The sequence below is a fragment of the Lactuca sativa genome, chromosome 1, assembly GCF_002870075.4.
Source record: "Lactuca sativa cultivar Salinas chromosome 1, Lsat_Salinas_v11, whole genome shotgun sequence".
NCBI classification, from domain to species: Eukaryota; Viridiplantae; Streptophyta; class Magnoliopsida; order Asterales; family Asteraceae; genus Lactuca; species Lactuca sativa.
Window position 1 is genome coordinate 111,923,492 of NC_056623.2, and position 27,663 is coordinate 111,951,154.

At 34.1% G+C, this 27,663-nt stretch overlaps 2 protein-coding genes across 2 annotated transcripts; both read left to right on the forward strand.

Moving 5' to 3' along the window:
- Positions 1 to 769: 769 nt before the first annotated feature.
- On the forward strand, positions 770 to 7,255 carry LOC111921407 (NAD-dependent malic enzyme 62 kDa isoform, mitochondrial). Its single transcript, XM_023916988.3, has 19 exons — positions 770 to 1,092; positions 1,325 to 1,421; positions 1,612 to 1,730; positions 1,832 to 1,999; positions 2,104 to 2,232; positions 2,312 to 2,372; positions 2,483 to 2,586; positions 3,195 to 3,278; positions 4,305 to 4,411; positions 4,500 to 4,611; positions 4,696 to 4,809; positions 5,690 to 5,755; positions 5,867 to 5,939; positions 6,033 to 6,119; positions 6,207 to 6,261; positions 6,357 to 6,428; positions 6,515 to 6,577; positions 6,664 to 6,778; positions 6,899 to 7,255. The coding sequence occupies exons 1-19, from the start codon at positions 937 to 939 to the stop codon at positions 6,971 to 6,973; spliced, it is 1,857 nt and encodes a 618-aa protein (XP_023772756.1). The 5' UTR covers positions 770 to 936; the 3' UTR covers positions 6,974 to 7,255.
- Positions 7,256 to 16,212: 8,957 nt separating this feature from the next.
- On the forward strand, positions 16,213 to 21,839 carry LOC111921406 (phragmoplastin DRP1E). The gene is made up of 15 exons (XM_023916987.3): positions 16,213 to 16,502; positions 16,802 to 16,865; positions 16,949 to 17,053; positions 17,116 to 17,217; positions 17,313 to 17,363; positions 17,450 to 17,511; positions 17,591 to 17,681; positions 17,777 to 17,841; positions 18,384 to 18,578; positions 18,662 to 18,781; positions 18,877 to 18,947; positions 19,485 to 19,710; positions 19,828 to 19,878; positions 20,355 to 20,822; positions 21,573 to 21,839. Exons 1-15 carry the CDS (start codon positions 16,362 to 16,364, stop codon positions 21,699 to 21,701), a joined length of 1,941 nt encoding a protein of 646 aa, XP_023772755.1. The 5' UTR covers positions 16,213 to 16,361; the 3' UTR covers positions 21,702 to 21,839.
- The last annotated feature ends 5,824 nt before the right edge of the window (positions 21,840 to 27,663 follow it).

Here is a 27,663-nt window from a genome sequence, read left to right on the forward strand (position 1 = left end):
TATTAAGGGCGAAATCGTCTTTTTATGTCCGGAGGGATGAGGTGTGTAACTTTTAACCAAACGAGGGACAATCCGAGTTAATTTTTAAAAATAGGGACGAAACACGCTTTCTGACATATGCACGAGGGACGATTTGTGTAATTTACCCTTCCCCATTAAACCAGCAACTATCGTCGTCGGCCTCTTGTTGTTGATCACGTTGTGTATTTCGACGTCTCTGAACCCACCAATCATCATCTTGTGTCAGCTTGAATCTCCCATGTGCCAACATCACCAACCCACTCCCACCGAAACTGATCGGTGGTTAATTCAAAAGTCAACATGATTGTTGAAAGTCAAACTATCGTGATCACTTTAGGGTTATACTAGTTTTGTTGTTGTTTAGCTATACACTTATTAAGTACATATAATTATAACTAAAATGCTATGAAGAATGAAAGATTGAGAAACACCCACAACATTTACAACAAAAGTCAACAAACATTAACTAGAAACAAAGTAACAAACATCTAAAACAACTACTCTTATTTTTCAAGCCAACCTTATTATTATCTCTTAAATACAAAATTAATACATATTGTTTTTTACTATTTTAACACTAATAATCACGAGTTTGTAATGCTTTGTTACAATATATATTCTCGCTTCTAATAATATAGTAACAACATAAAAAATCCATAAATAACAATCCGATTTCTTTGGACCCGACCCGACCCGACCCGACAGTTGGAAGAGTAAAAGGGCCTTCAAACAATCAAAGTTGCCGACACCGAAAATTGTGAAGTCAAACGCGAAAATGTTTTCCATGAAGGGAAAGTTTATGGTTAAGACTTGATTCTACCAAGATCTCCCTTCCCTCAATTATTTAGGGCACACTATTCGGACACTAAAATCTCCTTCGATCTTACTCTTCTTTCTTGCTAATTCGACGCAACAATGTCGAATTTCTCTCGCCAGATTCGTTTCACCTCGTCCATGATCAGAGGCTTACAGTACAGGATTTCAAGATCTTTCACTACGATTGAAGGCCATCGACCTACCATTATTCATAAGCAAGGTCTCGATATTCTTCATGATCCATGGTTCAACAAGGTAAAGTTCATGTAATCAAGTTAACGTTTCGGATCATATTTTTGCTTAATGCGAGTTGAGTTGCCGAGATTGAAGTGTTTTTCAACGCAGTTAGTGATGGATTTTGCTGGATTTTAACTTGGAACTTGAATTATTGGTTACTGTGATAGTTTTGATTAGTTTATACACGAACTATGAATCATACTATGATTTTCAGTAAATGTATTGTTTACCAAAGCAATTCTGTTATCAGGGAACAGCATTCTCCATGACTGAACGAGATCGTCTTGAACTACGAGGACTTCTACCTCCAAATGTCATGAGCAACGAACAACAAATTGAACGATTTAGTAAGTCACTAAAACAGTAAAACTTCCTTTCTTTTACATTATTACTAGATATGTTAAGCCTTCTATTGCGTAGTATTTTGGTATGCCTAATTATGATACCAGATAATCAACCACTGAATTACTTCACCATAATCGATTGAACTAGTTCTTTCATGGAGTATAAATCAAAACTATCTTGTTAAATTTACAGTGGCAGATCTGAAGAGACTTGAGTTGAATGCAAGAGATGGTCCATCAGATACAAATTCATTAGCCAAGTGGCGAATACTTAACAGGCTACATGACAGAAATGAAACAATGTACTATAAGGTGAGTAGTTATTGAGAGCTTAAATATATGCACTTTTTTGCTATTCTTGAAAGTTCTAGAGTCCTTAACAAATGCCCTATCTTTGTTATGACTTATGACAGGTTTTAATAGCTAAAATTGAAGAATATGCTCCTGTAGTATACACTCCTACAGTTGGACTTGTTTGCCAGAAATACAGTGGATTGTTTAGAAGGCCAAGAGGGATGTATTTTAGTGCTGCTGATCGTGGAGAGATGATGTCAATGGTTTATAATTGGCCTGCAGATCAGGTTTGTATTACACACAAGTACACTTTCTAAGATCATAAATTTTAAGTTTTTATAATTGAAACACTTTTAATTAAACCTTCTTTCTTATTCACAATTTTAATTAGGTTGATATGATTGTTGTTACGGATGGAAGCAGAATATTGGGTCTTGGTGATCTTGGAATCCAGGGGATTGGAATTTCAATAGGGAAGTTGGATTTATATGTTGCTGCAGCTGGAATAAACCCTCAAAGAGTAATTTTCACACTGGATTAATCTCACTACTTTAGTGTTCCTCTGAATATATAATCATTTTTTCTTTTTATCAAAACAGGTGCTTCCTATTATGATTGATGTTGGAACCAACAATGAGGCCCTTCTTAAAGACCCTTTGTGTATGATTCTTCCAATACTTTCCCTATTCTATAATCTTCACATATAATTGTAATTATTTTAATATCTTATATTCAAGATAATGATTAATAGTTCCTTTTTTTTTTTATAGATTTAGGATTGCAACAACATCGTCTTGATGGTGAAGAGTACATTGCTGTTATTGATGAGTTTATGGAGGCTGTGTTCACACGTTGGCCCCACGTGATAGTGCAGGTAGTCTTTGTACATCATGAAAATGTTTTAAATTGCTTTTCAATAATGTTAATGAAAATGGATTCTTGTGGGGCAATGAACAAATAAGTAAATTTTAAAATCTTGTAATCACCAATTGCAAAATTGATATGTACTTTAATAAAATTTACCAACTGAATTGTACCTTTGATCTTATGCTACAATAACGTAATGTTAGATTAACTTTTGGAGTAAGTTACAAAAATGGTCCCTGTGTTTTTTATTTTTATTGTATTTAGTCCAAAATTGAAACCTTTTCCAGTTTTGGTCCTGATTTCTAGGTTTCAATGTTTCAATATTTCATATCGATTTTGATCCCTGGAACCTAGAAATAAGGACTAAAATGGATATAAAACCTTAAAATAAGGAGCAAAATCAGGAGTTCTATACACCAAAATTGATATGAAACTTTGGAATAAGGACAGAAATTGAAAAATGTTTCAGTTTTGAACTAAACGTGGTAAAAATTAGAAAGTACAGGGACTATTATGTAATTTACTCCTTTTTTTTTGGTCAAATGTTATTGAATTCATCAATTTTCTGATGAAATGGTTTAAAAGGATGTTAATCACTTGTAATTTTTTTTTTAGTTTGAAGATTTTCAAAGCAAATGGGCCTTCAAATTACTACAACGATATAGAAATAGCTACAGAATGTTCAATGATGATGTCCAGGTAAACACTTGATACAACTTCATCTTTTTTGTGAAATATATTCTTTAATATAATTATATAAATAAAATGATGAATCTATGTTCTTATTTCTTACGCCAAATTCCATAATAATCATTGTAGTGTTTTTTTTTTTTGGGATAATGTCATAAAAAACCTTAAGTTTGGCAGAAAATGTCGGTTTTACCCTTCGGCAGATTTTTGGTTCGTTTATACCGCAAACTTGTCATTTTTTTGTCGGTTTTGCCCTTGTTACCTGCAATAGCAGGTTTCCAGGTTACTATGAATTATTTTTTGCGGTAATAAAAGACCTTATAAAACTAGATTTTTTGCCTGAAACATATTTTTAGCTTTATGTCGGTTTTGCCCTTGTTAAACCATTGATATAATTTTTTTTTTCTGGTTTAACCACGGAGAGTTTTTTTTAATTTATTTTTTCCGGTAATAAATTGCAAAAGGCAATTGGAAGAATATTTTTCTGCTTAAAGTTGGTTTTAAAAAATCAATTTTTTAATTTTTAAAGCATAAAAAAATAGGTTAATCTCAAAAAAGACCTTATATTTTGGGGTTTTTTTTCCCTGGATTAAACCTCAAATTTATTTTTTGCCTGAAAAGACCTTGTATTTTTTCATTTTTTCCTATTTGGCCCTTTTAGTCATTTTTTGCCCAAAAAATTGTAAAATATGAGCGTTTATTTGGAAGCATTTACAAAGCTGAATTTTTTTTTTCTTCGGAACAAAATACAAAGTTGAGGGCTTTTTCGGAAAAAAAATGAAAAAATACAAGTTTTTTTCAGGAAAAAATAAACTTGAGGTTTAATCCAGAAAAAACACAAAATATTACGTCTTTTTTGAGATTAACCCTAAAAAAATTTCAATTTTTATAGATTTTATGTACTGTTTTTAATGAAAAAAAAATTATATCAATGGTTAAACCGAAAAAAAAAAAAAAAAAAAAGTAGTGTTTTTTTTTTTTTTTTAAATAAAATTTGCTATATTTCTTATTATATAATTTTATTTTAATGAACAGGGAACAGCTGGAGTTGCAATTGCTGGTCTTCTTGGAGCTGTGAGAGCTCAAGGAAAGCCAATGATTGACTTCCCAAAACAAAAGATTGTTGTTGCTGGTGCCGGAAGGTTCTAGAATCTTCTACACATAAACTTTCTTTATTAATTAATTAATTCAAAAAATAAAAAAAACACTGAAATTATGCAACAACTTCAGTGCAGGGATTGGTGTTCTAAATGCTGCTAGAAAAACAATGGCTAGAATGTTGGGAAACAACGAGTTAGCATTTGAGAGTGCTGGAAGTCAGTTTTGGGTGGTTGATGCTAACGTGAGCCATATTTTTATTCATCAATAACAACCTCACAAATATCCTATTTGATGATCTTTTTTTTTGATTTGTTGGATAAATTAGGGTTTGATCACTGAGGAACGTGAAAATATCGATGATGATGCAAAACCATTTGCAAGAAAAACCAAAGAAATTGGGCGCCAGGGTTTGAGAGAAGGAGCAAGTCTTGTAGAAGTGGTACGATTTGAATTTCCTAATTGTACTGTATTTAACATGCATTGTACTGTTACTGATACTGATATTGATACTGATGTCAATAAAGACAAAAAGTTGCTGACTTTTTTTGCCCCACCAAAAAAGTGGGACATGGACTGGATTGATGTCAACAAGACAAAAGTTGCATTTTTTTTGTCTTATCCAAAAGGGTTAATCTCATAAAAGACCTTATATTTTGTGTTTTTTTCGGATTAAACTTGGATTTTATTTTTTGAATGAAAAAGTGCAGGTATTTTTTTTTTTTTATCATTTTGTCTGAAAAAACCCTCAACTTTGTCTTTTTTTTTTTGGGTTTATCTCAAAAAAGACCTTATGTTTTGTGTTTTTTCTGGATTAAAGCTAAAAAAAATTGTTTGAAAAAAACCTTGTATTTTTTCATTTTTCCTGATTTGGCCCCTTTAGACATTTTTTGCCAAAAAATTGTAAAATGTGAGGGTTTTTTCGAGAAAAACTAAAAAAGTTGAGGGTTTATTTGGAATCATTTACAAGGTTGAAGGTTTTTTCAGAAAAAAAAAAAAAAAAAAAGACAAAGTTGAGGGCTTTTCAGAAAAAATGAAAAAATACAAGGTCCTTTTCAGGAAAAAAAAATAAACTTGAGATTTAATCAAAAAAAAAAACACAAAATATAAGTTCTTTTATGAGATTAACAAAACAACAACACAAAAGTTATAGTTATTTTTTTTCTAGGAACGGAGACTTATGTCAATAAAACAAAAGTCTGTGCAAAAGACAAAAATGCCCTCCTCATCAATAATCCAATCTTGCATACTCTTAACTTCAAAATAGCAAATTTGTATACTTATTGATTAGATTTGGGTATTATTTTTTTTTTATTAATCAGGTGCGTGAAGTAAAACCTGATGTACTCCTTGGATTATCTGCAGTTGGTGGTTTGTTTTCTAAAGAGGTATACTTTACAATATAATTAATAATCACTACACTAAACCCTAATCCCTAAAACCCTAAACCCTAATTTTTTATTAAATTGTGTTTTATATAATTTATGCTGAATGTTCAGGTATTAGAAGCACTTAGAGGATCAACCTCAACAAGACCAGCAATATTTGCCATGTCAAATCCCACAACCAGTGGTATGCATTTTTTATTCTTGGAGATAAATATAATATTATTTTTTTTAACTAATTTTCCTTAAATTTATTTTTATTTTGGTTTTATTGTGATAGCTGAATGCACCCCTGAAGAAGCATTTTCTATTGTGGGCGATAACATTATTTTCGCAAGTGGAAGCCCATTTTCTGATGTGGAACTTGGTTTGTTTTCTACTTAATTTCTCATACTTTTATTTTTTTCAAGTAAAAAAATCCCATTTATTTTTTTCTATATTTTATTATTTACAGGAAATGGACATATTGGCCATTGCAACCAGGGAAACAATATGTATCTCTTTCCAGGGTTAGTTTTTCAATTTAAAAAAAAAAAAAAAAAAATCACGTATTTTTATTTTTTATTTTTTTAAATTACTTCTAATAATCACTAATTTTTTACAGCATTGGCCTCGGTACTCTTCTTTCTGGCTCTAGAGTAGTCTCCGATGGCATGTTACAGGCTGCTGCTGAGTGGTAATTTTCTTTAATGACAAGGGCATTCACGTCTTTTTACACACATGAGTAATTCATATATATATTTTTTTGTGTGTGTTCATCAGTCTGGCTGCATATATGACTGAAGAGGAGGTACTTAAAGGAATTATATACCCTTCCATTTCAAGGTATATACATTTATTATTATTATAATAATAATTATTATTATTATAAATATAAAATAAAATTTGTATTTTTTGTTGTTGTGTTGAAGCATACGTGACATAACAAAACAAGTAGCTGCTGCGGTTATCACTGAAGCAATAGAAGAGGATTTAGCAGAAGGATACCGTGAAATGGATGCTCGTGAGCTTCGTAAGCTAAATAAGGTATTTTTGAAATTTAAAAAATTATATATTTTGACATATATATATTTTATAAAAATAGTTTTTTTAAGTCTTAGCAAAGTCAATAAAATAATCATTTTGAAATTGTTTTGTTATTTACAGGATGAGCTTCTTTGCTACGTGGAGAACAGTATGTGGAATCCGGATTACCCAACGCTAATTTACAAAAAGGATTAAAAAAAAAAAAAAGAAGAAGAAGATGATTGGTGAATAATTTGACCTTTCTATTTTGTATTTAGAGATTTATACATTATTTTGTTCATTTGGAAACACGTGTAAAATAAACGAGGTTTAAAGACTGACGTTAGCGTGATTAAGAGTAAAGAGTAATAACTCAAAGCAAGTTATGTTGGTGAGAGTGGTGACAATGCTACATCTTGTTCTTGAAAATCGACGCACACATGTAATAGGTTTTTTATTTGAGAAAGTTACACAAATGGTCCCTATGGTTTATGGTAATTTGTGCATTTGGTCCCTAATTTATTTTTTTAACTTGAAAGGTCCCTATTGTTTGTTTTTGTTGCGTGTTTAGTTCCTATTTTACCTAAAAAGATTATTTTGCCATTAATTTTTTAATTTATTTAAATAAACACCTCCAACCACACACCCCTCACCTTAGTTTACCTACCTTATCATTTTTTCCTATTTAAATAATAGTTTTTTTTAGGTAAGACAGGGACTAAGCGCGTAACAAAAACAAATGGTAGGGACCAAACGCGTAACAAAAACAAACAGTAGGGATCTTCCGGGTTAAAAAAATAATTTAGGGACTAAACACGCAAATTACCCTAAACCACAGGGACCATTAGTGTAATTTACTCTTTTTATTTTTACCTTTTTAACTTAATAATCGAGTAAACTAGTGTTTAGTTATGATTTATTGTTGGAAATTGGGGTAGAAAACATGGGTTGGTAATAAAAAATTATGGATACAAATCATATAATGTCGTATGATCACTTTTTGTATTGATATTTCTCTGTTATATGTTTGGGTTATTGAAAAATTCACCTAAGGAAATTTATATTTTATGTTTTTCGTTTGTAATTTCCGTGAGATCATGCATTGCACTTGCACTTGCAATGTATAGGTATATGCCATGGGAAATAAATGATTAATATTTTGTCTAAATGTTTTGAATTAGCAAGTTCACTATTGATTTAGACTTGCTTTATGTTTTAACATGTTTTTATGAAATGGTAAACTTGACAAATGGCTTGGGGTTTTGAAAAATGTATTGTGATTTGAAAGACAATCCTTCTATATGTTAGCAATGATTTTGAAAGTGAAAATTTTGGAAAAAGATATTCCATTATGATATTTAAAAGACAAAACTGTCAAATTGGTCCTTGTGGTTTGCAAAAAAACTTTGGATGGTATCCAAAAAGTTTTCAACTTGCATGGAAGATTCAAAATCAAGAATTTTCTTTGGTTTTGGTCCTTGAAAATTTGAAAGGACTATTTTGCCCTTATTATTTATTTTTCACATTTTCTTTATTTGTTTTAATTATTTTATAATTAACAAAAAAAAGCAAAACAAAAGAAAAATAGAAGGACGAGTCCAACCCCCCCCCCTCCCCCTCTCTCTCTCTCTCTCTCTCTCTCTCTCTCTCCCCTAACCTAACCCAGATTCATTCATATTCATCGTTAAGAATCTTCCACAACTCCATCGGCATACCCCTCACTTTGTTCAGCCTCCTGCTGATCGAACCCCACCATCGGTCCCATAAACATACAATGAAACCCCCTTTCCCCTTCAACAACACACTACTCTATTATCTTACCCAAGTCAAAATCCAAAAACTATTTGTCAAAAGAATCTTAGGGTTCCAGTCAAAGAACCTGTAACTTCTTTAAATTGAAATCGATCATGGATAAGCCTCCAGTAACCAAATTCCCTTTAATGTCAATCACTTCAAGACTCTTTAACCCCAAAATTTTATTAGGTAAGTCACCGGTGAGGATTAATTCTATACTTCTGATTTCTACCCATCATATATGGGTTATATTGCAGGTTAGAAAACCCATATGAGATTGCAGCGATAGTAGCCGTTGTTGGTTGCAGCGGTGGTGATCGCTGGTGGTTGTAATGGAGGAGTACGAGAATTAGATGGCGACGACGTCGATTTTGCTAACCCCCAAAATAAAAAACCACCAGTCAATGTGAATATGGAGATTAACCTTTAAGATGAAAACCACAACACAAAAACGGGGATTAAAACTTGGATTTTTTAGTGTATCTAAGGACGAAGATCTTGGTGGCAGTTAGACCACTGATCTATTTTTTTCCGGCGCTCTGCTCTCGTGGATGGTAGAGCTCGACAAAGGTGTTTGGGTTGATTTTTTTTTACAATGATGGTTGTTGTGTTGATTGATGGGTTTCCTTTTCTTCCATCTAATATGTGAGCATGGTGCTCGACTAGATGATGGAGAGGACCGATGCGTAAGAAAGGAAGAAGGGTGGAGCTGGGTTGTGAAGAAGATGATGTTGACGGATTGTGTTATGGGAATTAAAACGAGAGAGAGAGAGAGAGAGAGAGAGGAGAGGGGGGTTGTTGGGGGATAATTGTTTTCTTTTCTTTTTTATTTTTCAATTAAATTAGTATTTGAAAAATTATAAAAAATACAAAAAAGAAAGTAAAAGGGCATAACCGTCTTTTCAAGTTTTTTTGGACCAAAAACATGAAAAAAGCTTGATTTTGGACATTCTATGCAAGCCAAAAAGTTTTTGGACCCCATCCAAAGTTTTTTGAATACCATAAGGATCAATCTTGCAGTTTTGTCTATTTAAAAGCATACATGGTGTCTACAACGCTCATGAGACATCTATCTTACATATTTTTTTATGACATGTGTACATCTATCTTACATATTTTTTTATGACATGTGTTTCAGGTGTTGAGTCGAAGTAAATGGACTATATCCTTAAATTAGATGCTTATGATGAACATGGATGATTTGTGAGTTACCAAGGAGTAAAGTAGTAGTTTATGTATTCGAGCTTAGGTCGCTTTTGTATTATTGTGATTCGCTATAACTTTTGATGCTTCTGTAACCCCCATATTTAACATGTTTATACACGTATTATGATTTTGAGACATTGTTTCATTTCATTTGAACATGACATTATTAGAAATAATGTCGATTGATTAGGCTAATTTCCGATGTTAAAAAGAGGGTATCACAAAACAACTCAAAATTAGTCGGAGACCATAAATCTTACAAATATCATACCCAACAAACTTAACAAATTGTAAAACTCGGTTGACTGAGCCTAAAACACTTAGTTGGATGAATTTATAACTTTCACCATAACACTGTAGTTGGTATTGTTTGGATTTTAGATTGGAGTTTTCATTTTACACACACACACACACACACACACACACACACATATATATATATATATATATATATATATATATATATATATATATATATATATATATATATATATATATATATAATGGAAACAAGAGTGGTAGAACCAAGGTTCTAAATGGTGTGAGGCGTGTCGCGGTGGCAAGACCAAGCCTCAAGCTTAACGAGCCATGGCGTTTTCAAAGCGTGATGTAAGGCAGCGATTTTGTATTAATTTAAAATTATATTACCACATAAATATAAATTTATATTAAATATAACTACTTTTTAGATGTGTTAGATCAATAATTAATAACAAAAAGTTAACCAAAACCACAATGCTTGTATCTCCGATTAGAAAAGACATAACAAAGAGCAAAAAACCGTATCTCAAACGAAAAAACACACGCCATAACACGTCATGGTGTGCCATATCACGCCTTGTTGCACGTCACACCTAACATAAATGTTATGAGTCTTTTTGTAACGACAAAGCCACGCCTCACGCCATGACACGCCTTTTAGAACACTGGGTAGAACTAACCCGATTCACTCCAACATCCTTTAAGTACGAATCTATATTTCATTTTGTGGAAATCTATGATAAATCCAAAATATTGTTAAGAAATATGGTAGGTACCAAATTTCAGATTTTAGATTCCTTTTTAAGAAGGAAATCATATAAACGGATAGAACCCGTTCATATACATGTCCAAATGTAACGACCCAATTTTCAAGGCCAAAAATTTCATTTTTGAATTAACGCATTTAATAAACATTTTACCAAAACATTGTCAATAAAACATTCCATTACAAAATCATAATGTTGTATTTCAAACCATAACGTCATAAGTATGGAAAATCAGAGTATAGTCCCAAAAACTTCTTGCGGAAACATGTGTGTGTGTGATGCGCTGCTGTAACGACCTAATTTTCACGTACAAAAATTTCGTTTTAAAACATTATTTTAGAAAACATTAATAATTAAAACATTGTTTGATCAAACCATAACACAACATAAACCATGTCTAAAAGCCAAATCATACAACCAATCAAAATATCAGAGTATAAATCCCAGAGAATCTCGTAAATGTGGAAACCAGAGAGTGTGTGTGTGTGTGACATGCTGCTACCGCGCCGGCTCCTTTCCCCTAGCTGAGGAGGTATCTGAAACCAAAACTGAAAATCATAAGCACGAAGCTTAGTGAGTTCCCCCATCGTACCACACACCATACAAACATATAACATACATACTGCCAGGCTATTCTGGGGTGCCTGACTACCCGGTACGGCCATTATGGGGTGCCGACTATCCGTGTCAAGCCATTCTGGGGTGCCGACTACCCGTGTCAAGCCATTCTGGGGTGTTGCTGACTACTCGTGTCAAGCCATTCTGGGGTGCTGACTACCCATCGGTCCTAACAACCGATCCTCGGGGACTAGTCCCCTCCTACTATCTCTATTGCATATAACATAACAAGCCAGCATGCAAACATATCATCACATACTGTCAGACATTTCTGGGGTGTCTGAACTACCCTTCGGTCCTATCAACCGATCTCTACTTCTACCTCATTTAACATATCATGTTAGCACATAACATATCAGGTAGTAGCAAACCTAGATGATATCACAAAGACAATCATCTATCATACGACTCCTACTGGTGGGCCGGCATTGAAGCCGTAGACCCACCGCTACTGGAAGGTAACTCACCTCGAAGTAGCTGCTGATCTGATCGGGAACTGACTGCCTACTGCTGCTACTGCTGCTCCGGAAATCCTCCGGCTGCAATTCCCACAACATACTCAATCAAACACTGCTAACTGTCCTTTGGGTAAAATGACCATTTTACCCCTGATCATGACCTAAGTCAAAGTCAGAGTCAACTTTCAGTTGACCTGACTCGCCGAGTTGGCTTTCCAACTCGCCGAGTCCCTACCCAAACGTTTGCCCTGAATCTCGTTTCTACTCGTCGAGTTAGGCGACGACTCGACGGGTTCTCCTTCTAAACTGATACTCAAGTCCTTCATCTTACTCGCCGAGTTGTATGAACAACTCGTCAAGTTCATCTTCATCCGATGAACACTTATGCTAAGACTCGCCGAGTTGTATGAACAACTCGCCGAGTCTGTTCTTGATCTAAGGAGATTGCCTTGAACTCGCCGAGTCAGGGCATTGACTCGCCGAGTTCCTCCATAGATGAGTTCAGCTTCTGACCTACTGAGTCACACCCCGTGACTCACTGCTCACTCGACACTACGAAACGGGGACAAACTCGGAGACTCGCGAACAGACTCGCCGAGTCACATGAACGACTCGCCGAGTCGTTGCCATGCACTCACTAAATACACAGATCTGCTTGATTCCAGTCCATGCCATTCACATATCTGGACTCCTAGAACACGAATCACGCGTAAAGTTTCCAACTTTACGTGTAGATATTCACCACTATGGATTTTAGGGTTCAATATGTACCCAAAAGGGTAGATCTAGGGTCTTCATGCAATAAGGGTCCATAAAGGCAACAGATCTGAGCTCCTGGAGCTCAACCATGCCTAGATCTAAGGGCCAATCAGCTTATTACGGAATAATTTGCACATACAAACTTGGGGATTGGCTCAAGAATGACTTAAATGAAGTAATGAGCATAGAAATAGGGGGAAAACGGATTATACCTCAAAGGAACTGCTGAAGGAGTACAAAGATGCCTGGATTCCTTCCCTTCCTCTTGATCTACTTCCCCTTTTGCCTCAAAACCTTCAAGAACACACAACAATGGCTTCAAAATCTCAATGAACAAGCGTAGAACGAGGGTTGGGAGCTCTGGGGGTGAATGGGGGCTGGCTTGGGGCGGATATGTTGTTTAAATAGGGTGCAAACCCCTGAAACTTAGGGTTTCATCCAACAGCTGTGACTCGCCGAGTCGACAACTTAAACGTGTCCCGGGTCCCGCATGTACTCGGCGAGTCGGACCTGTGACTCGCCGAGTCCAAGGCTAAAAAGAGAAATACTCAAATAGGATTTACGTACTAGGAACCATGTGCTACAGCTGCTACACCGCCGGCTCTTTCCCCTTTGACGAAGAGGTACCTGAAACCAAAACCAAAACCGTAAGCACAAATCTTAGTGAGTTCCCCCATCATACCACATACCATATAATATCGTCGGTATCTTTCAACTGGTAGCCTTCATCGGTATCTTTCAACCGGTAACCATCATCGGTATCTTTCAACCGGTAATCAACATCGGTATCTTTCAACTGGTAAGTGGGGACTATTTCACCCCCTACTACTAACATACAATCAATAGATATAAGCATACAGTCAGGCATATCCAGGTACTGACCTACCCTTGGGTCCTATGGACCACTGTTAGGGAAACTAATCCCTACTATACACATAACATATAAACCAGATAAATCTCATAACCAACACATAACCAGACCAAGATAATTATCACAAAGACCATTATCTTCTAAATACCCCTTTTTGGTGGGCCGACATTGTGGCCTTAGACCCACCCCTACTGGAAGGTAACTCACCTCAATATCGTGCAGTGTCTGAACTATCCTCGGCGCACAAGTCGACTCCCTACGACTCCTCGATCCCTACACGACAACCTTCAAGTCAACACACATCACATACAACCCTAAACAGGGTCAGTCTAAGTTCAGTCAAAGTCAACATTCAGTTGACCTGACTCACCGAGTTGGCCTACTAACTCGTCGAGTTCATGCTTCTCTAATCCCCCACAAAACCCCGACTCCACTCGTCGAGTCTAGCAAAACTCGACGGGTTCTCCTTCAATCATAAAATCGGGACCATCTTCATCCGACTCGCCGAGTTCATCTCCAACTTAAGAACCTGTCCAGTCTATGACTCGCCGAGTTGTATGAACAACTCGTCGAGTCCATCTTCAAAGATTGGGAGATTGCTATGGACTCGTCGAGTCTGCTCATACCACTCGCCGAGTCCCACGACTTCCAGGTCCCTTTTCACGTCTAAACCCACAAGGGACTTCCTTCCTAACACTTACGCATTCACAGAAAGGGTTTGGTGCATAATGGTCGCTGACACGTCGAGTGCCAAGAACAACTCGCCGAGTCCAACCTTGACTAATTCCATACAGTCGATTTAGATGAGGTCTAACACACCAAAACCATTAATCTGGCCTCCTAATGTCCATTTTATACGTAAAGTTCCAAACTTGATGCACATGCATGGGGTTTTTAGCTCAAAAATCCATATAAAGTGTCCTACAATGTGCATGGGGCTCCCATGGCCCTAAAGTTGGCACCTTTATGCCATAAGACCCCTCTTAAGGCCTAAATATAAAGTCAAAACCCACTGAACACTTCCAAATCCGAAAAATGACTTAGAAATCCGTAGAGATCCCAAGTTAAAGATGAATAAACACATAGATGAGTCAAGACAGGGGCATTATACCTTGAAGCTGCTGAAAGTTAAGTAAGATCTCCGGATCTACAAGCCCCAACTCGATTTCCAAGCTCCTTTCTTCCTTCCAAGCTTTACAATCCACACAAAAACACAAAAAATGGCCTTAACTAACACACAAACAGCTAGGGTTCGATATGAAGCTTTCAAGAGAGTGTTAGGGACAAGGGAGGCTGAGTTAAGTTGTTTATATAGGGTGCAAACCCTCAGATTTAGGGTTTCACTTATCCAACACCTACTCGCCGAGTTAGTCTCCTGACTCGTCGAGTCGGTCACTTAAAATGTCCGCAGCCACGTCCCTACTCGACGAGTTGATCCTCTAACTCGTCGAGTCCCAGAGAAAAATACATATACTGAAGAAAACATACCAGGTGTTACACCAAAATAACAATATTTAAGAACTCATTTTATGAACAACAAAATATTAACTTACTAGTTGTGAGATCCATGTATTAAATGTGTTAATTTTAAAAAATTAAATATAAAAGTCAAAATATTTGAGAACTTCGAATTTATAAGAAAATAAGAAAAATAATGAATTGTTATAATTGAAATGTTTTTTTAAATAAATAAACAAAAGAAACTAATGAACTTTAGTTTGAAAATTTTAAATTAAAAGGTAAGTTAATTAATGAAATTGATATCTATTTATTACTATATTTATTGTAATTATTATATTAAAATATTATGTGAAATTTAATAAAATAAAAAAACGTATAAAATGACGTTTGGAAAAAAAATAATCCAAAATAACCACAAAGTGACATTTGACAAATTGAATGAAAGTATGATATGTGACAAAAATTATCTTCATTTATTAGAGTAGACTAGTTGTGAGACCCATGTATTACATAAGTTAATTAATAAAAATTAAATATAAAAGTCTAAATATTTTATAACTTTGAATTTATAAGAAAATAAAAAAAATAATTAATTATTATAATAGAAATATTTTTTAACTTTGAGAATTTTGAAATTAAAAGGTAAGTTACATTGATATCCATTTATTACTATATTTATTGCAATTATTATATTAAAATATTATGTAAAATTTAATAAAATAGAAAAACTTATAAAATGACATGTGAAAAAAAATAATTCAAAATAATCACAAAATAACATTTAGCAAATTGACAAATGATAAAAAAAATATTTATTTATTAAAGAAGATTTCCTATAATTATATAAACATATTTCGTTATTTTTATGATTATTCTTAGTTTAACTTGTAACAGAATATATATTTTAACTTTTCAAGCAACTGTAATTAAATTATGTAGCTTCTTACATATATTTTTGTATATTGGATATTCCATGGATATTCTGATTAGTCATTAAATATCTTAGAATTTTGAATTATGTTCAAAATTCAAAATTCAAAATTGTAATATATTGCTGTTAGGATTTTGAATTACATATTTATTTATCAAACAATAAATTATTTAACTACATTATCAACTCTTTCGTTATTTCATTTATTATTATTATTTTTTGTCTCCACTTAGCTAATTTTTTTCATTTGTATAAGTAACACTAAAGTTACATATAAATAATAATATAATCCATTAAAATACATAAACAAATTTTCTGAAAAATTCAATTAAATTGAAAGAAAAGGAAAAGACTAACAGCAAGCAAGCGCCCATCCTCGCTGACGTTCACAGTCTCGCAGACATTCCTCCTTCTTCTACCGACTTCTGCATTTATCCACAATTCCTTATACAGACAAAAAGAGACGAAGCTTTTAGCCATGGCGACTATGGAGAGCTTGATTGGTCTGGTGAATCGTATACAAAGAGCTTGCACAGCTCTTGGCGACTACGGCGGTGGAGACTCCGCTTTGGCTTCTCTCTGGGATGCTCTTCCGTCAGTTGTCGTCGTCGGAGGCCAGGTTTCTCTTCCTTCACTTTCCTCCTTCACCTAATCCAACATCCTACTTCTCCTTTCTCTTTTCTGTTTGAGAACACGATAGTTTTGAAGCTCAATTTTGGCGAAATCGATTTACTTTCTTAGAAGTGACGAAATTCGCTTCGGAAGTACGAATTGGGCTAGTTTTTCCATTTAATTTGATTGAGATGGAAAAATTTGTCTAAATTGAAGAGAATGCCCCTTATTATTTCTCTTTCTAGCTTCGATTAAACGTTTCATCTTGTTTTTGCTCACTTGTTCTGTTACTGTAATTATCAATAGAGTTCTGGAAAGTCCTCGGTATTAGAGAGCATTGTTGGGAGGGATTTTCTTCCTAGAGGATCAGGTTAACCAATCGTTCCATTTTAACTTCATTTTTGTTCTTCCTTTTTACTCATATACTGAATCAGTCATTCATGGCTTTTTCAGGGATTGTCACAAGGAGACCCTTGGTGTTGCAGTTGCAAAAGACCGAGGGTGGACAGGAGTACGCTGAATTTGGACATATGCCACAGAGGAAATTCACTGATTTCTGTAAGTTTTTCATTGATCTGTGCATTCTAGATTTATAGTACCTAAGTTCATTTTTTCCATAGCTTTGGTACGACAAGAGATTCAAGATGAAACAGATAGAATCACTGGAAAGTCAAAACAAATATCTCCAATTCCAATTCATCTCAGCATATTCTCCCCTACTGGTGACTCTTTTTTTAATCTTATAACTATCATGAACCTGTTTTCTGCATTCTCTTATATGGCACTCACAGCTTATCATGTTTTTCTTGTTCACCAGTTGTTAACTTGACATTAATTGACTTACCTGGATTAACAAAAGTTGCTGTTGGTATATTTCTTGACCTTTCTATGATTATTACAACATTTTCTCATTGATATGAACTTTATCTGATTCACAAAGTCAACTATTTGCAGAGGGGCAACCTGAGAGTATTGTAGAAGACATAGAAAAGATGGTCAGAACTTATGTTGACAAGGTAATTTTATTCTAAATCCCAAACATGTTTCTCTTTTTTTTTTTTTTTTTTTTCTCATTAAATGGTGTTTGAATTTCAGCCGAATTCCATCATACTAGCAATTTCACCTGCAAATCAAGATATTGCAACATCTGATGCCATTAAACTTGCTAAAGAGGTTGATCCATTGGGTATGTAATAATATAATATGTTATTCTTGAGTATTTGTCAAAATATTTGTTTTTCTTGAGTATTTTATGTAATGAATTATTCTTAAATTGATCAGGTGAAAGGACCTTTGGTGTGTTGACCAAGCTTGACCTCATGGACAAAGGAACTAATGCATTAGATGTGAGTTCCTTTTTTTTTTTTTTTTTTTTCTTATTTCAACTTAGGGGTTGTTTCTTTTTGACTTTTTGACTTAATAAACATATGGGTTAAGCAATTAATATAGACAGCTATACATAGCTGTTTCTTTTTCACTTAACATGGACAGAATGAAATAATCAGTTAAGACACTAATTACCTATTTTCCCTTCTTCTTTTTTCCTCCCAATTCCTCTCATGTTAAAGAATATTGTCAAAATTTGTTTTTTGGAATGTAAGGGTAAAATGGTCATTTGGTCTCCTACAAACAGTTTATTTACTCTAGAAAAGAAACACAACTTCTTTTTTTCCTCCCACAATAAAGAATATAGTCAAAAGTTTTGTTTTTTGGAATGTAAGGGTAAAATCGTCATTTAGTCTTGAACAAACGGTTTACTTACTCTAGAAAAGAAACACAACTTCTGTATACAACATTACATCATTGCCCATTCAGCCACTTAACCCATACATGACTTGTCTCAAGACTCTCATATTAAAAATTAATTCCAATTTTGCCCTTTTGAAAGGTTCTTGAAGGCAGAGCTTATCGTCTACAACATCCATGGGTGGGAATTGTGAACAGATCACAAGCTGATATTATAAAAAATACTGATATGATATACGCAAGAAGAAAGGAACAAGAATATTTTTATACAAGTACTGATTATGGACACCTGGCGAGTAAAATGGGTTCAGAATATCTAGCAAAGCTTCTCTCACAGGTAAGGGCACTTTCGTCTTTTCTTCTTTAAAACCAATGATTTATAATATCGTTATATTTTTTTTGAATGGTTTTTATTTGTAGCATTTGGAATCTGTAATTAAAGCAAAAATCCCAGGAATTATTTCCTTGATAAATAAAGGGATTGAGGAAATGGAAGCTGAGTTGGATCGCCTTGGAAGACCTATTGCAGTTGATGATGGAGTGAGAATCTTTTTATTTTTTTTTTTATTATTTTTGCAAAATGCGGATTTTTTTTTTAAAGATTTTGAAATTATGTGCTCTTTTTTTTTATTCAGGCTAAATTATACACTATTTTGGAACTTTGTCGTGCTTTTGACAAAATATTCAAAGAGCATCTAGATGGAGGGTAAGCAATACTACATTGTTTCTTTTTTTTTTCTTACTCTGAATAAATGACCATTTTACCCTCCTGTATAAAAGCAAGTAAATCATGTGTATTTCTAAAGTCAGGTCTGTATACACAAATTCTGTTTCTTTTCTGGATTGAATGATCAGTCTAAATATGAGTAAATGACCATTTTACCCTTTGGACTGAATGAACTGTTTTAATACAAGTAAACGACCATTTTACCCTTCTGGTTATAAAAGTAAGTAAATGATATACACAGAGTCTGCTTCTTTTATGGACTAAATGACCATTTTACCCTTGTGTTTAAAAGTGAACAAATATACTATATACACAAAGTCTGTTTCTTTTCTACACCAGATGAACTATTTGAATAATGAGCAAACAACCATTTTACCATTTTACCCTTGTGTTTAAAAGTGAACAAATATACTGTATACACAAAGTCTGTTTCTTTTCTACACCAGATGAACTGTTTTAATAATTGAGTAAACGACCATTTTACCATTTTACCCTTGTGTTTTTCTCTTGTTTCAGACGTGCAGGAGGTGATAGAATCTATGGAGTATTTGACAACCAGCTTCCTGCAGCATTAAAAAAACTTCCATTTGATAAGCATCTTTCATTACAAAATGTGAAAAAAATAGTTTCAGAAGCAGATGGATATCAGCCTCACTTAATTGCTCCAGAACAAGGCTACAGACGTCTTATTGAAAGATCATTAAATTATTTCAGGGGTCCCGCGGAAGCTTCCGTGGATGCCGTAATTTAATTTAATTTCTTTTTAAATTTTACTTTTTCATTACTTTCCTAAAAATGTTTTTTTTTTTATTTTTTTATTTTTTTTATTTTCAACTTACCAAAAATCATTTTTTTTCAGGTGCATTTTGTCTTGAAAGAACTTGTGAGGAAGTCGATAGGAGAAACCGAGGTTAGAGTTGGAACTTACAACCCAAACAACATAATTTACAATTATACCCTTATTCAAATTCTTCTTCAGTAAATGGTCCCTATTGTTTGGGGTAATTTGCATGTTTGGTCTCTAACTTATTTTTTTAACTCGGAAAGTCCTTACCGTTTGTTTTTGTGCGCGATTGATCCCTGTCTTATCTAAAAAGACTATTTTGCCCTTGGTTTTTTAATTTATTTAAATAAAAACACCCCTAACCCAACTTCCACCTCACCGTATCTTACCTTACCTACCTCATTTTATTTAAATAAATTACAAAATCAAGGGAAAAATAGTCTTTTTAGGTAAGACAGGGACCAAACGCACAACAAAAACAAATTGTAGGGACCTTCCGAGTTAAAAAAAATAAGCTAGGGACCAAACATGCAAATTACCCCAAACCATAGGGATCATTCGTGTAATTTACTCATTCTTACAAAAAAAAACAATTGAAACAGGAATTAAGACGGTTTCCATCTCTCCAATCCACTCTTGCCACCGCGGCTACTCAATCACTAGAAAAATTCCGCGAAGAAAGTAAAAAAACGGTTGTTAGGTTAGTCGACATGGAATCTTCTTATCTCACAGTCGATTTCTTCCGGAAACTTCCACAAGAAGGTGGGCCCACCCCGACCCCCGCCCCGGGTGACCGAAGTGCTGACCGGAGAGCTGTGTCGGCTGACCGAAGAGGTGTGTCTGTGTCTACTGACCGGGGTGAAGAAAAAGGGAAGTACCCGAGTGACCCGTTGGGTGACCGATATGGAGATGCGCATTTTAGAAGGATTGGGTCGAATGTGTTGAGTTATATCGGTATGGTGTCTGAGACACTTAGGGTTACGATTCCTAAAGCCGTTGTTTATTGTCAAGTTAAAGAGGCGAGGCAAAATTTGTTGCATTACTTTTACATCCAAATAGGGAGGAGAGAGGTGAGTCTTCTATTTACATTTCACAAGCTTTCTAGGGCTTTTTTTGTTGAAGGGCGTTTATGTCTTTTTGCATAGATGAGAGATCTAGAGCGAATCACTGTCCCATTGATATCAGACATCAGTCACAGATAAAAGAGCATCCACTAACTTTAATTAATGAAAACCTACTACTATCATAAAACATTAAAACTTATCCCAACATTGACAAATTGTAAATTTTTTAAATTAAATAATTATATCATTGTTTTATAAAGGTCCCTAGTAAAAAAAAAAATTAAGGGCATCTTGCATTTTGAAAAATAAATGTAACTTGATAGTAACATTTAATAAAATATACATGAAATTGGAATAAGAAGAAGTCCTAAGTCTAGAGTCCATATTTAATGTTGTTTATAAAATTAAAAGATAAGATTATTGCATATATGATTATAAAAAAACAATTAAAATATTAGATGATAGTTACGAATTTAATGTTTAATATTGTAAACTAAAATGAAACAAATTTAATGTAAAAAAAATAATAAAGATTTGAGGGTTAAATATAATTAGGAGAGTAAAATGAAATATTATTAAAACCCAAAACACAAATTGTTGAGTTTAATTATAAAAAAAAAAAAAAAACACCTTTTAATGTCAAAGAGACACCTTTTAGGCGAGACAAATTCAAATTTTTGTACAATTTATGGGCTACAATGGTGGTAAGTATTGAGTTTAATGAGTAATAAAAAAAAATGTAAATAAATATTTCAGGGAAAAGAGTTGGGGGAGTTGCTAGATGAAGATCCAACTTTAATGTCAAAAAGACAAGAAATTGCTAAAAGACTCGAGTTATACAAGGCAGCAAGAGATGAGATCGATGCTGTTGCATGGGTGCGTTGATTCATTTCAATCTTCAATCTTCAATCTTTCTTGATATTGATGTTGATATGATTTTTGATTTGTGTTGTGTGGTGTATATTTGTTTGTATACACTAATCATTAATGCTTTCTTGTTATATAAATAAATTTGTTTGTGCATTTTTCATTGTTCATTTTGCTCTTTGTCTATTGTTTTTTTTAGTTAATGAACTTAATAAGTTAACACTGATCCAGACAGAGACTCAGATAAATTATTTCGTGAGTTTATTGTAATGTATTTTTGTTGAGATCATTAAAATAGCTTAAGAATTAGTTTTTTTAAAAAAAATATTTACGATGACTACTGATATGCTCTTATATGTTGTTATAAGTATATATTATTCTAAATGTTGTTTTTGTCATTGCATAATTGTTATCTAGTCTATCAACTACGAATACTATTATTTTGTCAACTACATACCAACTTATTACTCAAAAGCTACAACCTTAATCTAGGTAATTATATATATGTTTTGTTTATTTTTTTGTTTCGACGTAATTTGCTAGAATATTTTGCTTGATATATAAACGTACAAAATGTTTGACAAAACTAGCGGGTAGTTGGTAGCTAAAAGTTATAGTTTTTATTTATATAGAAGCTTTCAAAAAAAAAAAAATAGCAATTAGTTTGTAAATGTATAAAACTAGTTAAAAATTAAAATCTAAAAGTTTTGAAAAACTAAAAGCTCAAAAAATCTTTTTAAAATAGCTTTTAAATTTAAAACTTTTTGTTTTAAATAAAAGCTAAAAGGTCTTGCAGTTGTTTGTATCAAACAAGAAAGACATTAAGGTGATGGTTATTAACTTATTATTGACATATCGTGGTTGTACCAAATAAGAAAGACGCTTTTTTTTTTTTTTTTTTTTTTTTTTTTTTTTTTTTGCATTATAAACAAATTACCTATAAGATCTAAATCCTAAAGCTTAACCCTTTATTTATTAGATGAATAATTTGGGATTAGTTATTAATCTTTATTATATAATTATACATAAGTATAAGATTTTCTTGAGATCGAAATGAACAACGCAACAAATTTTATTTCAACAATGGAATCTCACTTTTTAGATTGCTGCTGCTTTAAGCTTACTCTTTCAATATTCTCTTTTACAATTTTCACAATTCACAATTTCTTTTATCTTAGTTCATAGTGATGAAATAATCCTTTTGCATATTCGGTCTTTATATCATGATTTCATAACCTTTTTATCCTTAGGTCATCAATTAACACCACAACTGTTAATATACGATAATGACCGTTTTACCCTTGGGTTCTTCATCATCTTTGTCTCTTTCATTTTCGTTTGAATGTTTGATTTATAGGGTCTTGGTGGAATTTGGTTAGGGTTTCTTGAGATAAGATATGACCTTTTTTAGCTATTAATTATGCTTAGTGAATATTGAAATGAAAGAGATGAATACAAGGGCAAAATGGTCACTGCCATATATTTAACAGCTGTGTTATTAAAGTTAATGATCCTCGGATTATGAAACCATGAAATAAGGCTAAAACTACAAAAAAGGACCTAAACCAAAGATATTTAACTAAATACATGGACCAAATTTGTAATTTACTCAAAATTATATTGTAATTTTCTTTTGGGGGTGAAGTATAATCTGATTGATAATTTTTTTATTAAAGTTTTAAAATATATTGATAATAAAACTTGATGTATGTATCTAGATTCTACCAAGGGGATAGAACGATATCACACTCCAATAATTAGAGGAATAAATCCCAATCTTAGCTATGCATTCCTCATAAGTTTCAAATCACATGACGGTAGCCTTTACAACGATCTTATTTAGAACAACGTTTAACTAGATTAGGCCTTCTGGTATACCAATGACGAAGAGGCTCGTGGTCTACATGGCCACTAGCGTTGTTCGTGCACACCACCCTGGCCTACCGTGGTCGGGCGTTTTCGTGGTGGTTTGTGGTGGGGAAGACGAACGACAACGCCCAATCAGGGCTTCTTCTTCTCTCAGCTCTTCTTCTTCTCCTTCTCTCTTTCTCTCTCTCTCTCTCTCTCTCTCTCTCTCTCTCTCTTTGTTCTTCTGTTCGTGGTCGTGGAGGGTACTCCATGGCTTTGTGGTAGGTGGTGGTGATCGATTTGGAAGCTCTCCACGACCGTTGTCGTGGAGAATATAGCAGATGGCATTAGTGAATGACAATACACCTACTTAGAAGCACACACACATGCACACACACACACACACACTCATATATATATATATATATATATATATATATATATATATATATATATATATATATATATATATATATATTGTAACACATGATTCCTATGCCTATTATTCAAGAAGTTTGTGTTTTTCTTTGGGACTCAACGAGTTGGAGGCCCAACTCGTCGAGTAGAGGCGTGACCCACGGATAGTTTAAGTAACCTACTCGACGAGTCGGGGGACTGACTCGGCGAGTAGGTACTAGTTAAGTAAAACCCTAAATCTGAGGGTTTGCACCCTAGTTAAACACCTTATCTCAGCCTCCATTGTCCCTTATGCTCCTAGAAGACATCATATCAAAACCCTAGCCGTTCTTATTGTGTTTTTAAGTCTTGTGGTGCTACGTCTTGTGTTTAAAGCTTGGAAAGGAGAAGGAGACTTGTGAGGCCAAGGGGAAACAAGAAGATCCTGAGTTTAGAGTTCATTTTCAGCTTATTGAAGGTATAAAGCTGAACCTTTGTCTATAGATCTTGATTTTGAGCCTTTTCCTACATCCTTCTAAGCCCTAGAGAGGTGGTATTCGGGATTAAGTGTTGGAGGCCAGTGTATGCTTTAGATCTAGGGCTATTGGGGGGTTTTATGGTGTCACACCACCAGACGGCGGAAACGTCCGAGGGCTCTTGTGACTTAAATTGAATACCATCACAATGAATATACATGAATCATAACATAAATCATCACCATGCATTGAAGTATTACAACTGATATTGTTTACATCCAGTACATTGTTTTAGACATTACAATTTCGTAACATAAACTGTCTGATAGATAATCTAAGCAAATCACCATGACATTACTTGATACTTATTATTCGGTTTACCTGTTACCTGAGAATACAAGTTATTTTAAAAAACGTCAACATATGAAATGTTGGTGAGTTCATAAGCAATGTTGTGGTAAAATGATTTGGCGTAGTTTGTAAAACCCAGAAAATCCGATATTTTCTGAAAAGCTCATTGTTTATAAAAAGTGTGAAGATCCGTGAATATATGCTTGTTGATTTTTCAAAACATGTATAATTGTTGAACTTTTGTATAAATCACGCAAGTGAAAATGTTGAACTTCCCAGAAAAACCCGATGTTTTCCCAATACATAAAATACAGTGATTTCTCTATTGTTATACCGTTACAATGAATGATTTTTGATTTCTCGGGTAGCGTTGGATTAATTAGGGTTTGTGAGTTGTTACAATCACGCATAAAGATGACTAGTTTATAACTACAGGTTACGAACGATCCTTAAAGGCGTCGCCCGTTACTACTCACTTAATCCAACCACCATGATTACTCTTGATTAACACCCTGAATCTGTTTACTTGATTTCTCATAAGCCCAACAACCGAGGAGAAAGGGGAGTACGAAGTCCTGTTATTTCCGTGAGTTATTTAAGGCTATCGGGAATGCGAAAGACACGCTGGCCCAACTCGCATCTGACTTCTCGACCTCACTAGCAGTACTAATGGGCCACTAGGGCCCAATAGCACATTAGAGCTATTGAAAGTCCTTTTACATGAAATCGGGTCATAAGAGGCCCAATAACACGTAAGCATATTCCCTTTGGGCCCAAAGATCATGTTAATGGGTTAGCAAAGCCCAACAAGCATGATTTAAAACTTTCAAGCCCAAAGTTTGTAAGTTGACACATCATAGTTATCGCATGTTTAACGAATTGCTTTGTTTTAACGATTTTGTTTTGTTATTGATTCGAGACCGAATCAATTTATTTTATAACGATATTTGTTGTTGAGAGTGTATTTGTTTTCCGTTTCATCGGTAGTCGTGTATCTTGTATTTTGTATTAATGAATTAATTTGTTGAAAGTGGAATTTGACCTTTTCACCACCTTTCTTTCATAAAATAACGCTTTTGGTCCTTTCATATAAAAGAATTTCATTTTTAGTCCTTAAAACCCTTTTCTTGACACTTTTGTCTTATTTATTTGATGAAAACACGATTTTAACCTAAATTTTATTTTGTTGACAGCTTCAGCCCCTCCAGAATAATGTTTCTCGGTTAGGAACCCATTTTTCACAACTTTTACAGTTTTGGCCCAAATTCTAAAAACTTTACATTTTTGGTCCCATTTGATAGTGAAAAACATATTTGGCCCATAAAGTGATTTTGTCATGCTAATTACCCCTGTTTTACAGAAATTTTCATTTCAGCCCTTAAAATTTATCCTTTTTTGCATTTTTAGGCTTATTGGGCCGAAAAGCCCAAAATTAGCCCATTAAGCTAAAAATTTACATTTTAAGTCCCTTGAAAATTCTAATATTCAGAAAAATGATTATAGAAACTGTTTTTGACCCTTTTGACCTTCAAGAAACTATGACTTGTCGATTTACATCCCAAGTTTTGTATTTTTGACAATTTAAGCCCAAAAATGGGTTTTATAGTAGAATATGTTCATCATAACCTTATAAACTATTATTCTTGACTTGTTTAGTGTAAAATAGATTAGATTATGTTTGTTTCCTTTCTCATGTCATAGATATCGGGTTTACACCCCTTTTGGTAACATATTCATCACATAACACATGAAATTGCACACATACATGCATCAAATCACACATAGCATACACATACACATAGATTTACACATTTTCTTGTATTCTCCCCCATAAAACTCATAAAAACTGAAAAGAAAGGGGTATGAAGCTCACCTTGAGTGTGGTTTCGACGAGTCGCGGTGTAATGACCGCCAAATCCTTTCTGTGGACGGACCAGTTGTTTGGGAGGAAGTTCCTTAGATGTTTAGACGCGAAAAGGGGACCTGGGAATCATGGGACTCGACGAGTCAGAGGCAATCTCACAATCTTTGAAGATGGACTCGACGAGTTGTTCATACAACTCGGCGAATCATAGACTAGACACGTTCTTATGAGGGAGATGAACTCGCCGAGTTGAAGGAAGAACTCGTTGAGTCGGATGAAGATGGTCTTGATGGTTTGAATGAAGGAAAACTCGACAAGTTCTTGCTAGACTCGACGAGTAGAGTCGGGGTTGGATCGGGTTATCAAAGCATTTCCGAAGAAAAGTATTTTTATTCATTTTAAAATATTTGGGATGTCATCGTCAATACAGAAACATAAACATAAACAGAACTTACATTCATTATCACTAGTGATTTATATCTCCTTAATCTCTCAATGTAATGTGACTTCATAACAACACCTATGATATAATTAAACTGAGTGGGTAAGGTTGGGAAACCTGGTGAGTACATAGGGTTTTCAACCCACAATAATATAATTATTATGTTTAAACAATTAAGCAATCAACCCAATTACCCATCTCCATTATCTTCTTTATTCTTAAGGATCTACCCTATGAATCAGCTATTTCTCTTTCACTCATTCCTAAGGAACATCCTAAGGAATCGGCACAAAGTCCATCGTTGCCACGGTTTACACAACGGGCACTAAGTCTACATAGTCGCCAGGGTTTAGGCATCAAGTTTGCATGACCACCGAGGTTTAGGTATCAAGTCTGAATGATCACTTAGATTTAGAGTACACCGGGTGAACACATCGTTCACAACACCTACAAGTTGTGAGCCTGCTAGTGTTCCACTGAACTGTCTAGAATAGTCTGTTGTTGTCATCCATACTCTTCTGAATGAGGGGGGCATCGTTTGGGAAAGACTTCTCACATCGTCCACCTCGCACCCTCACCTCGTGGTCTATAACACCTATCAAC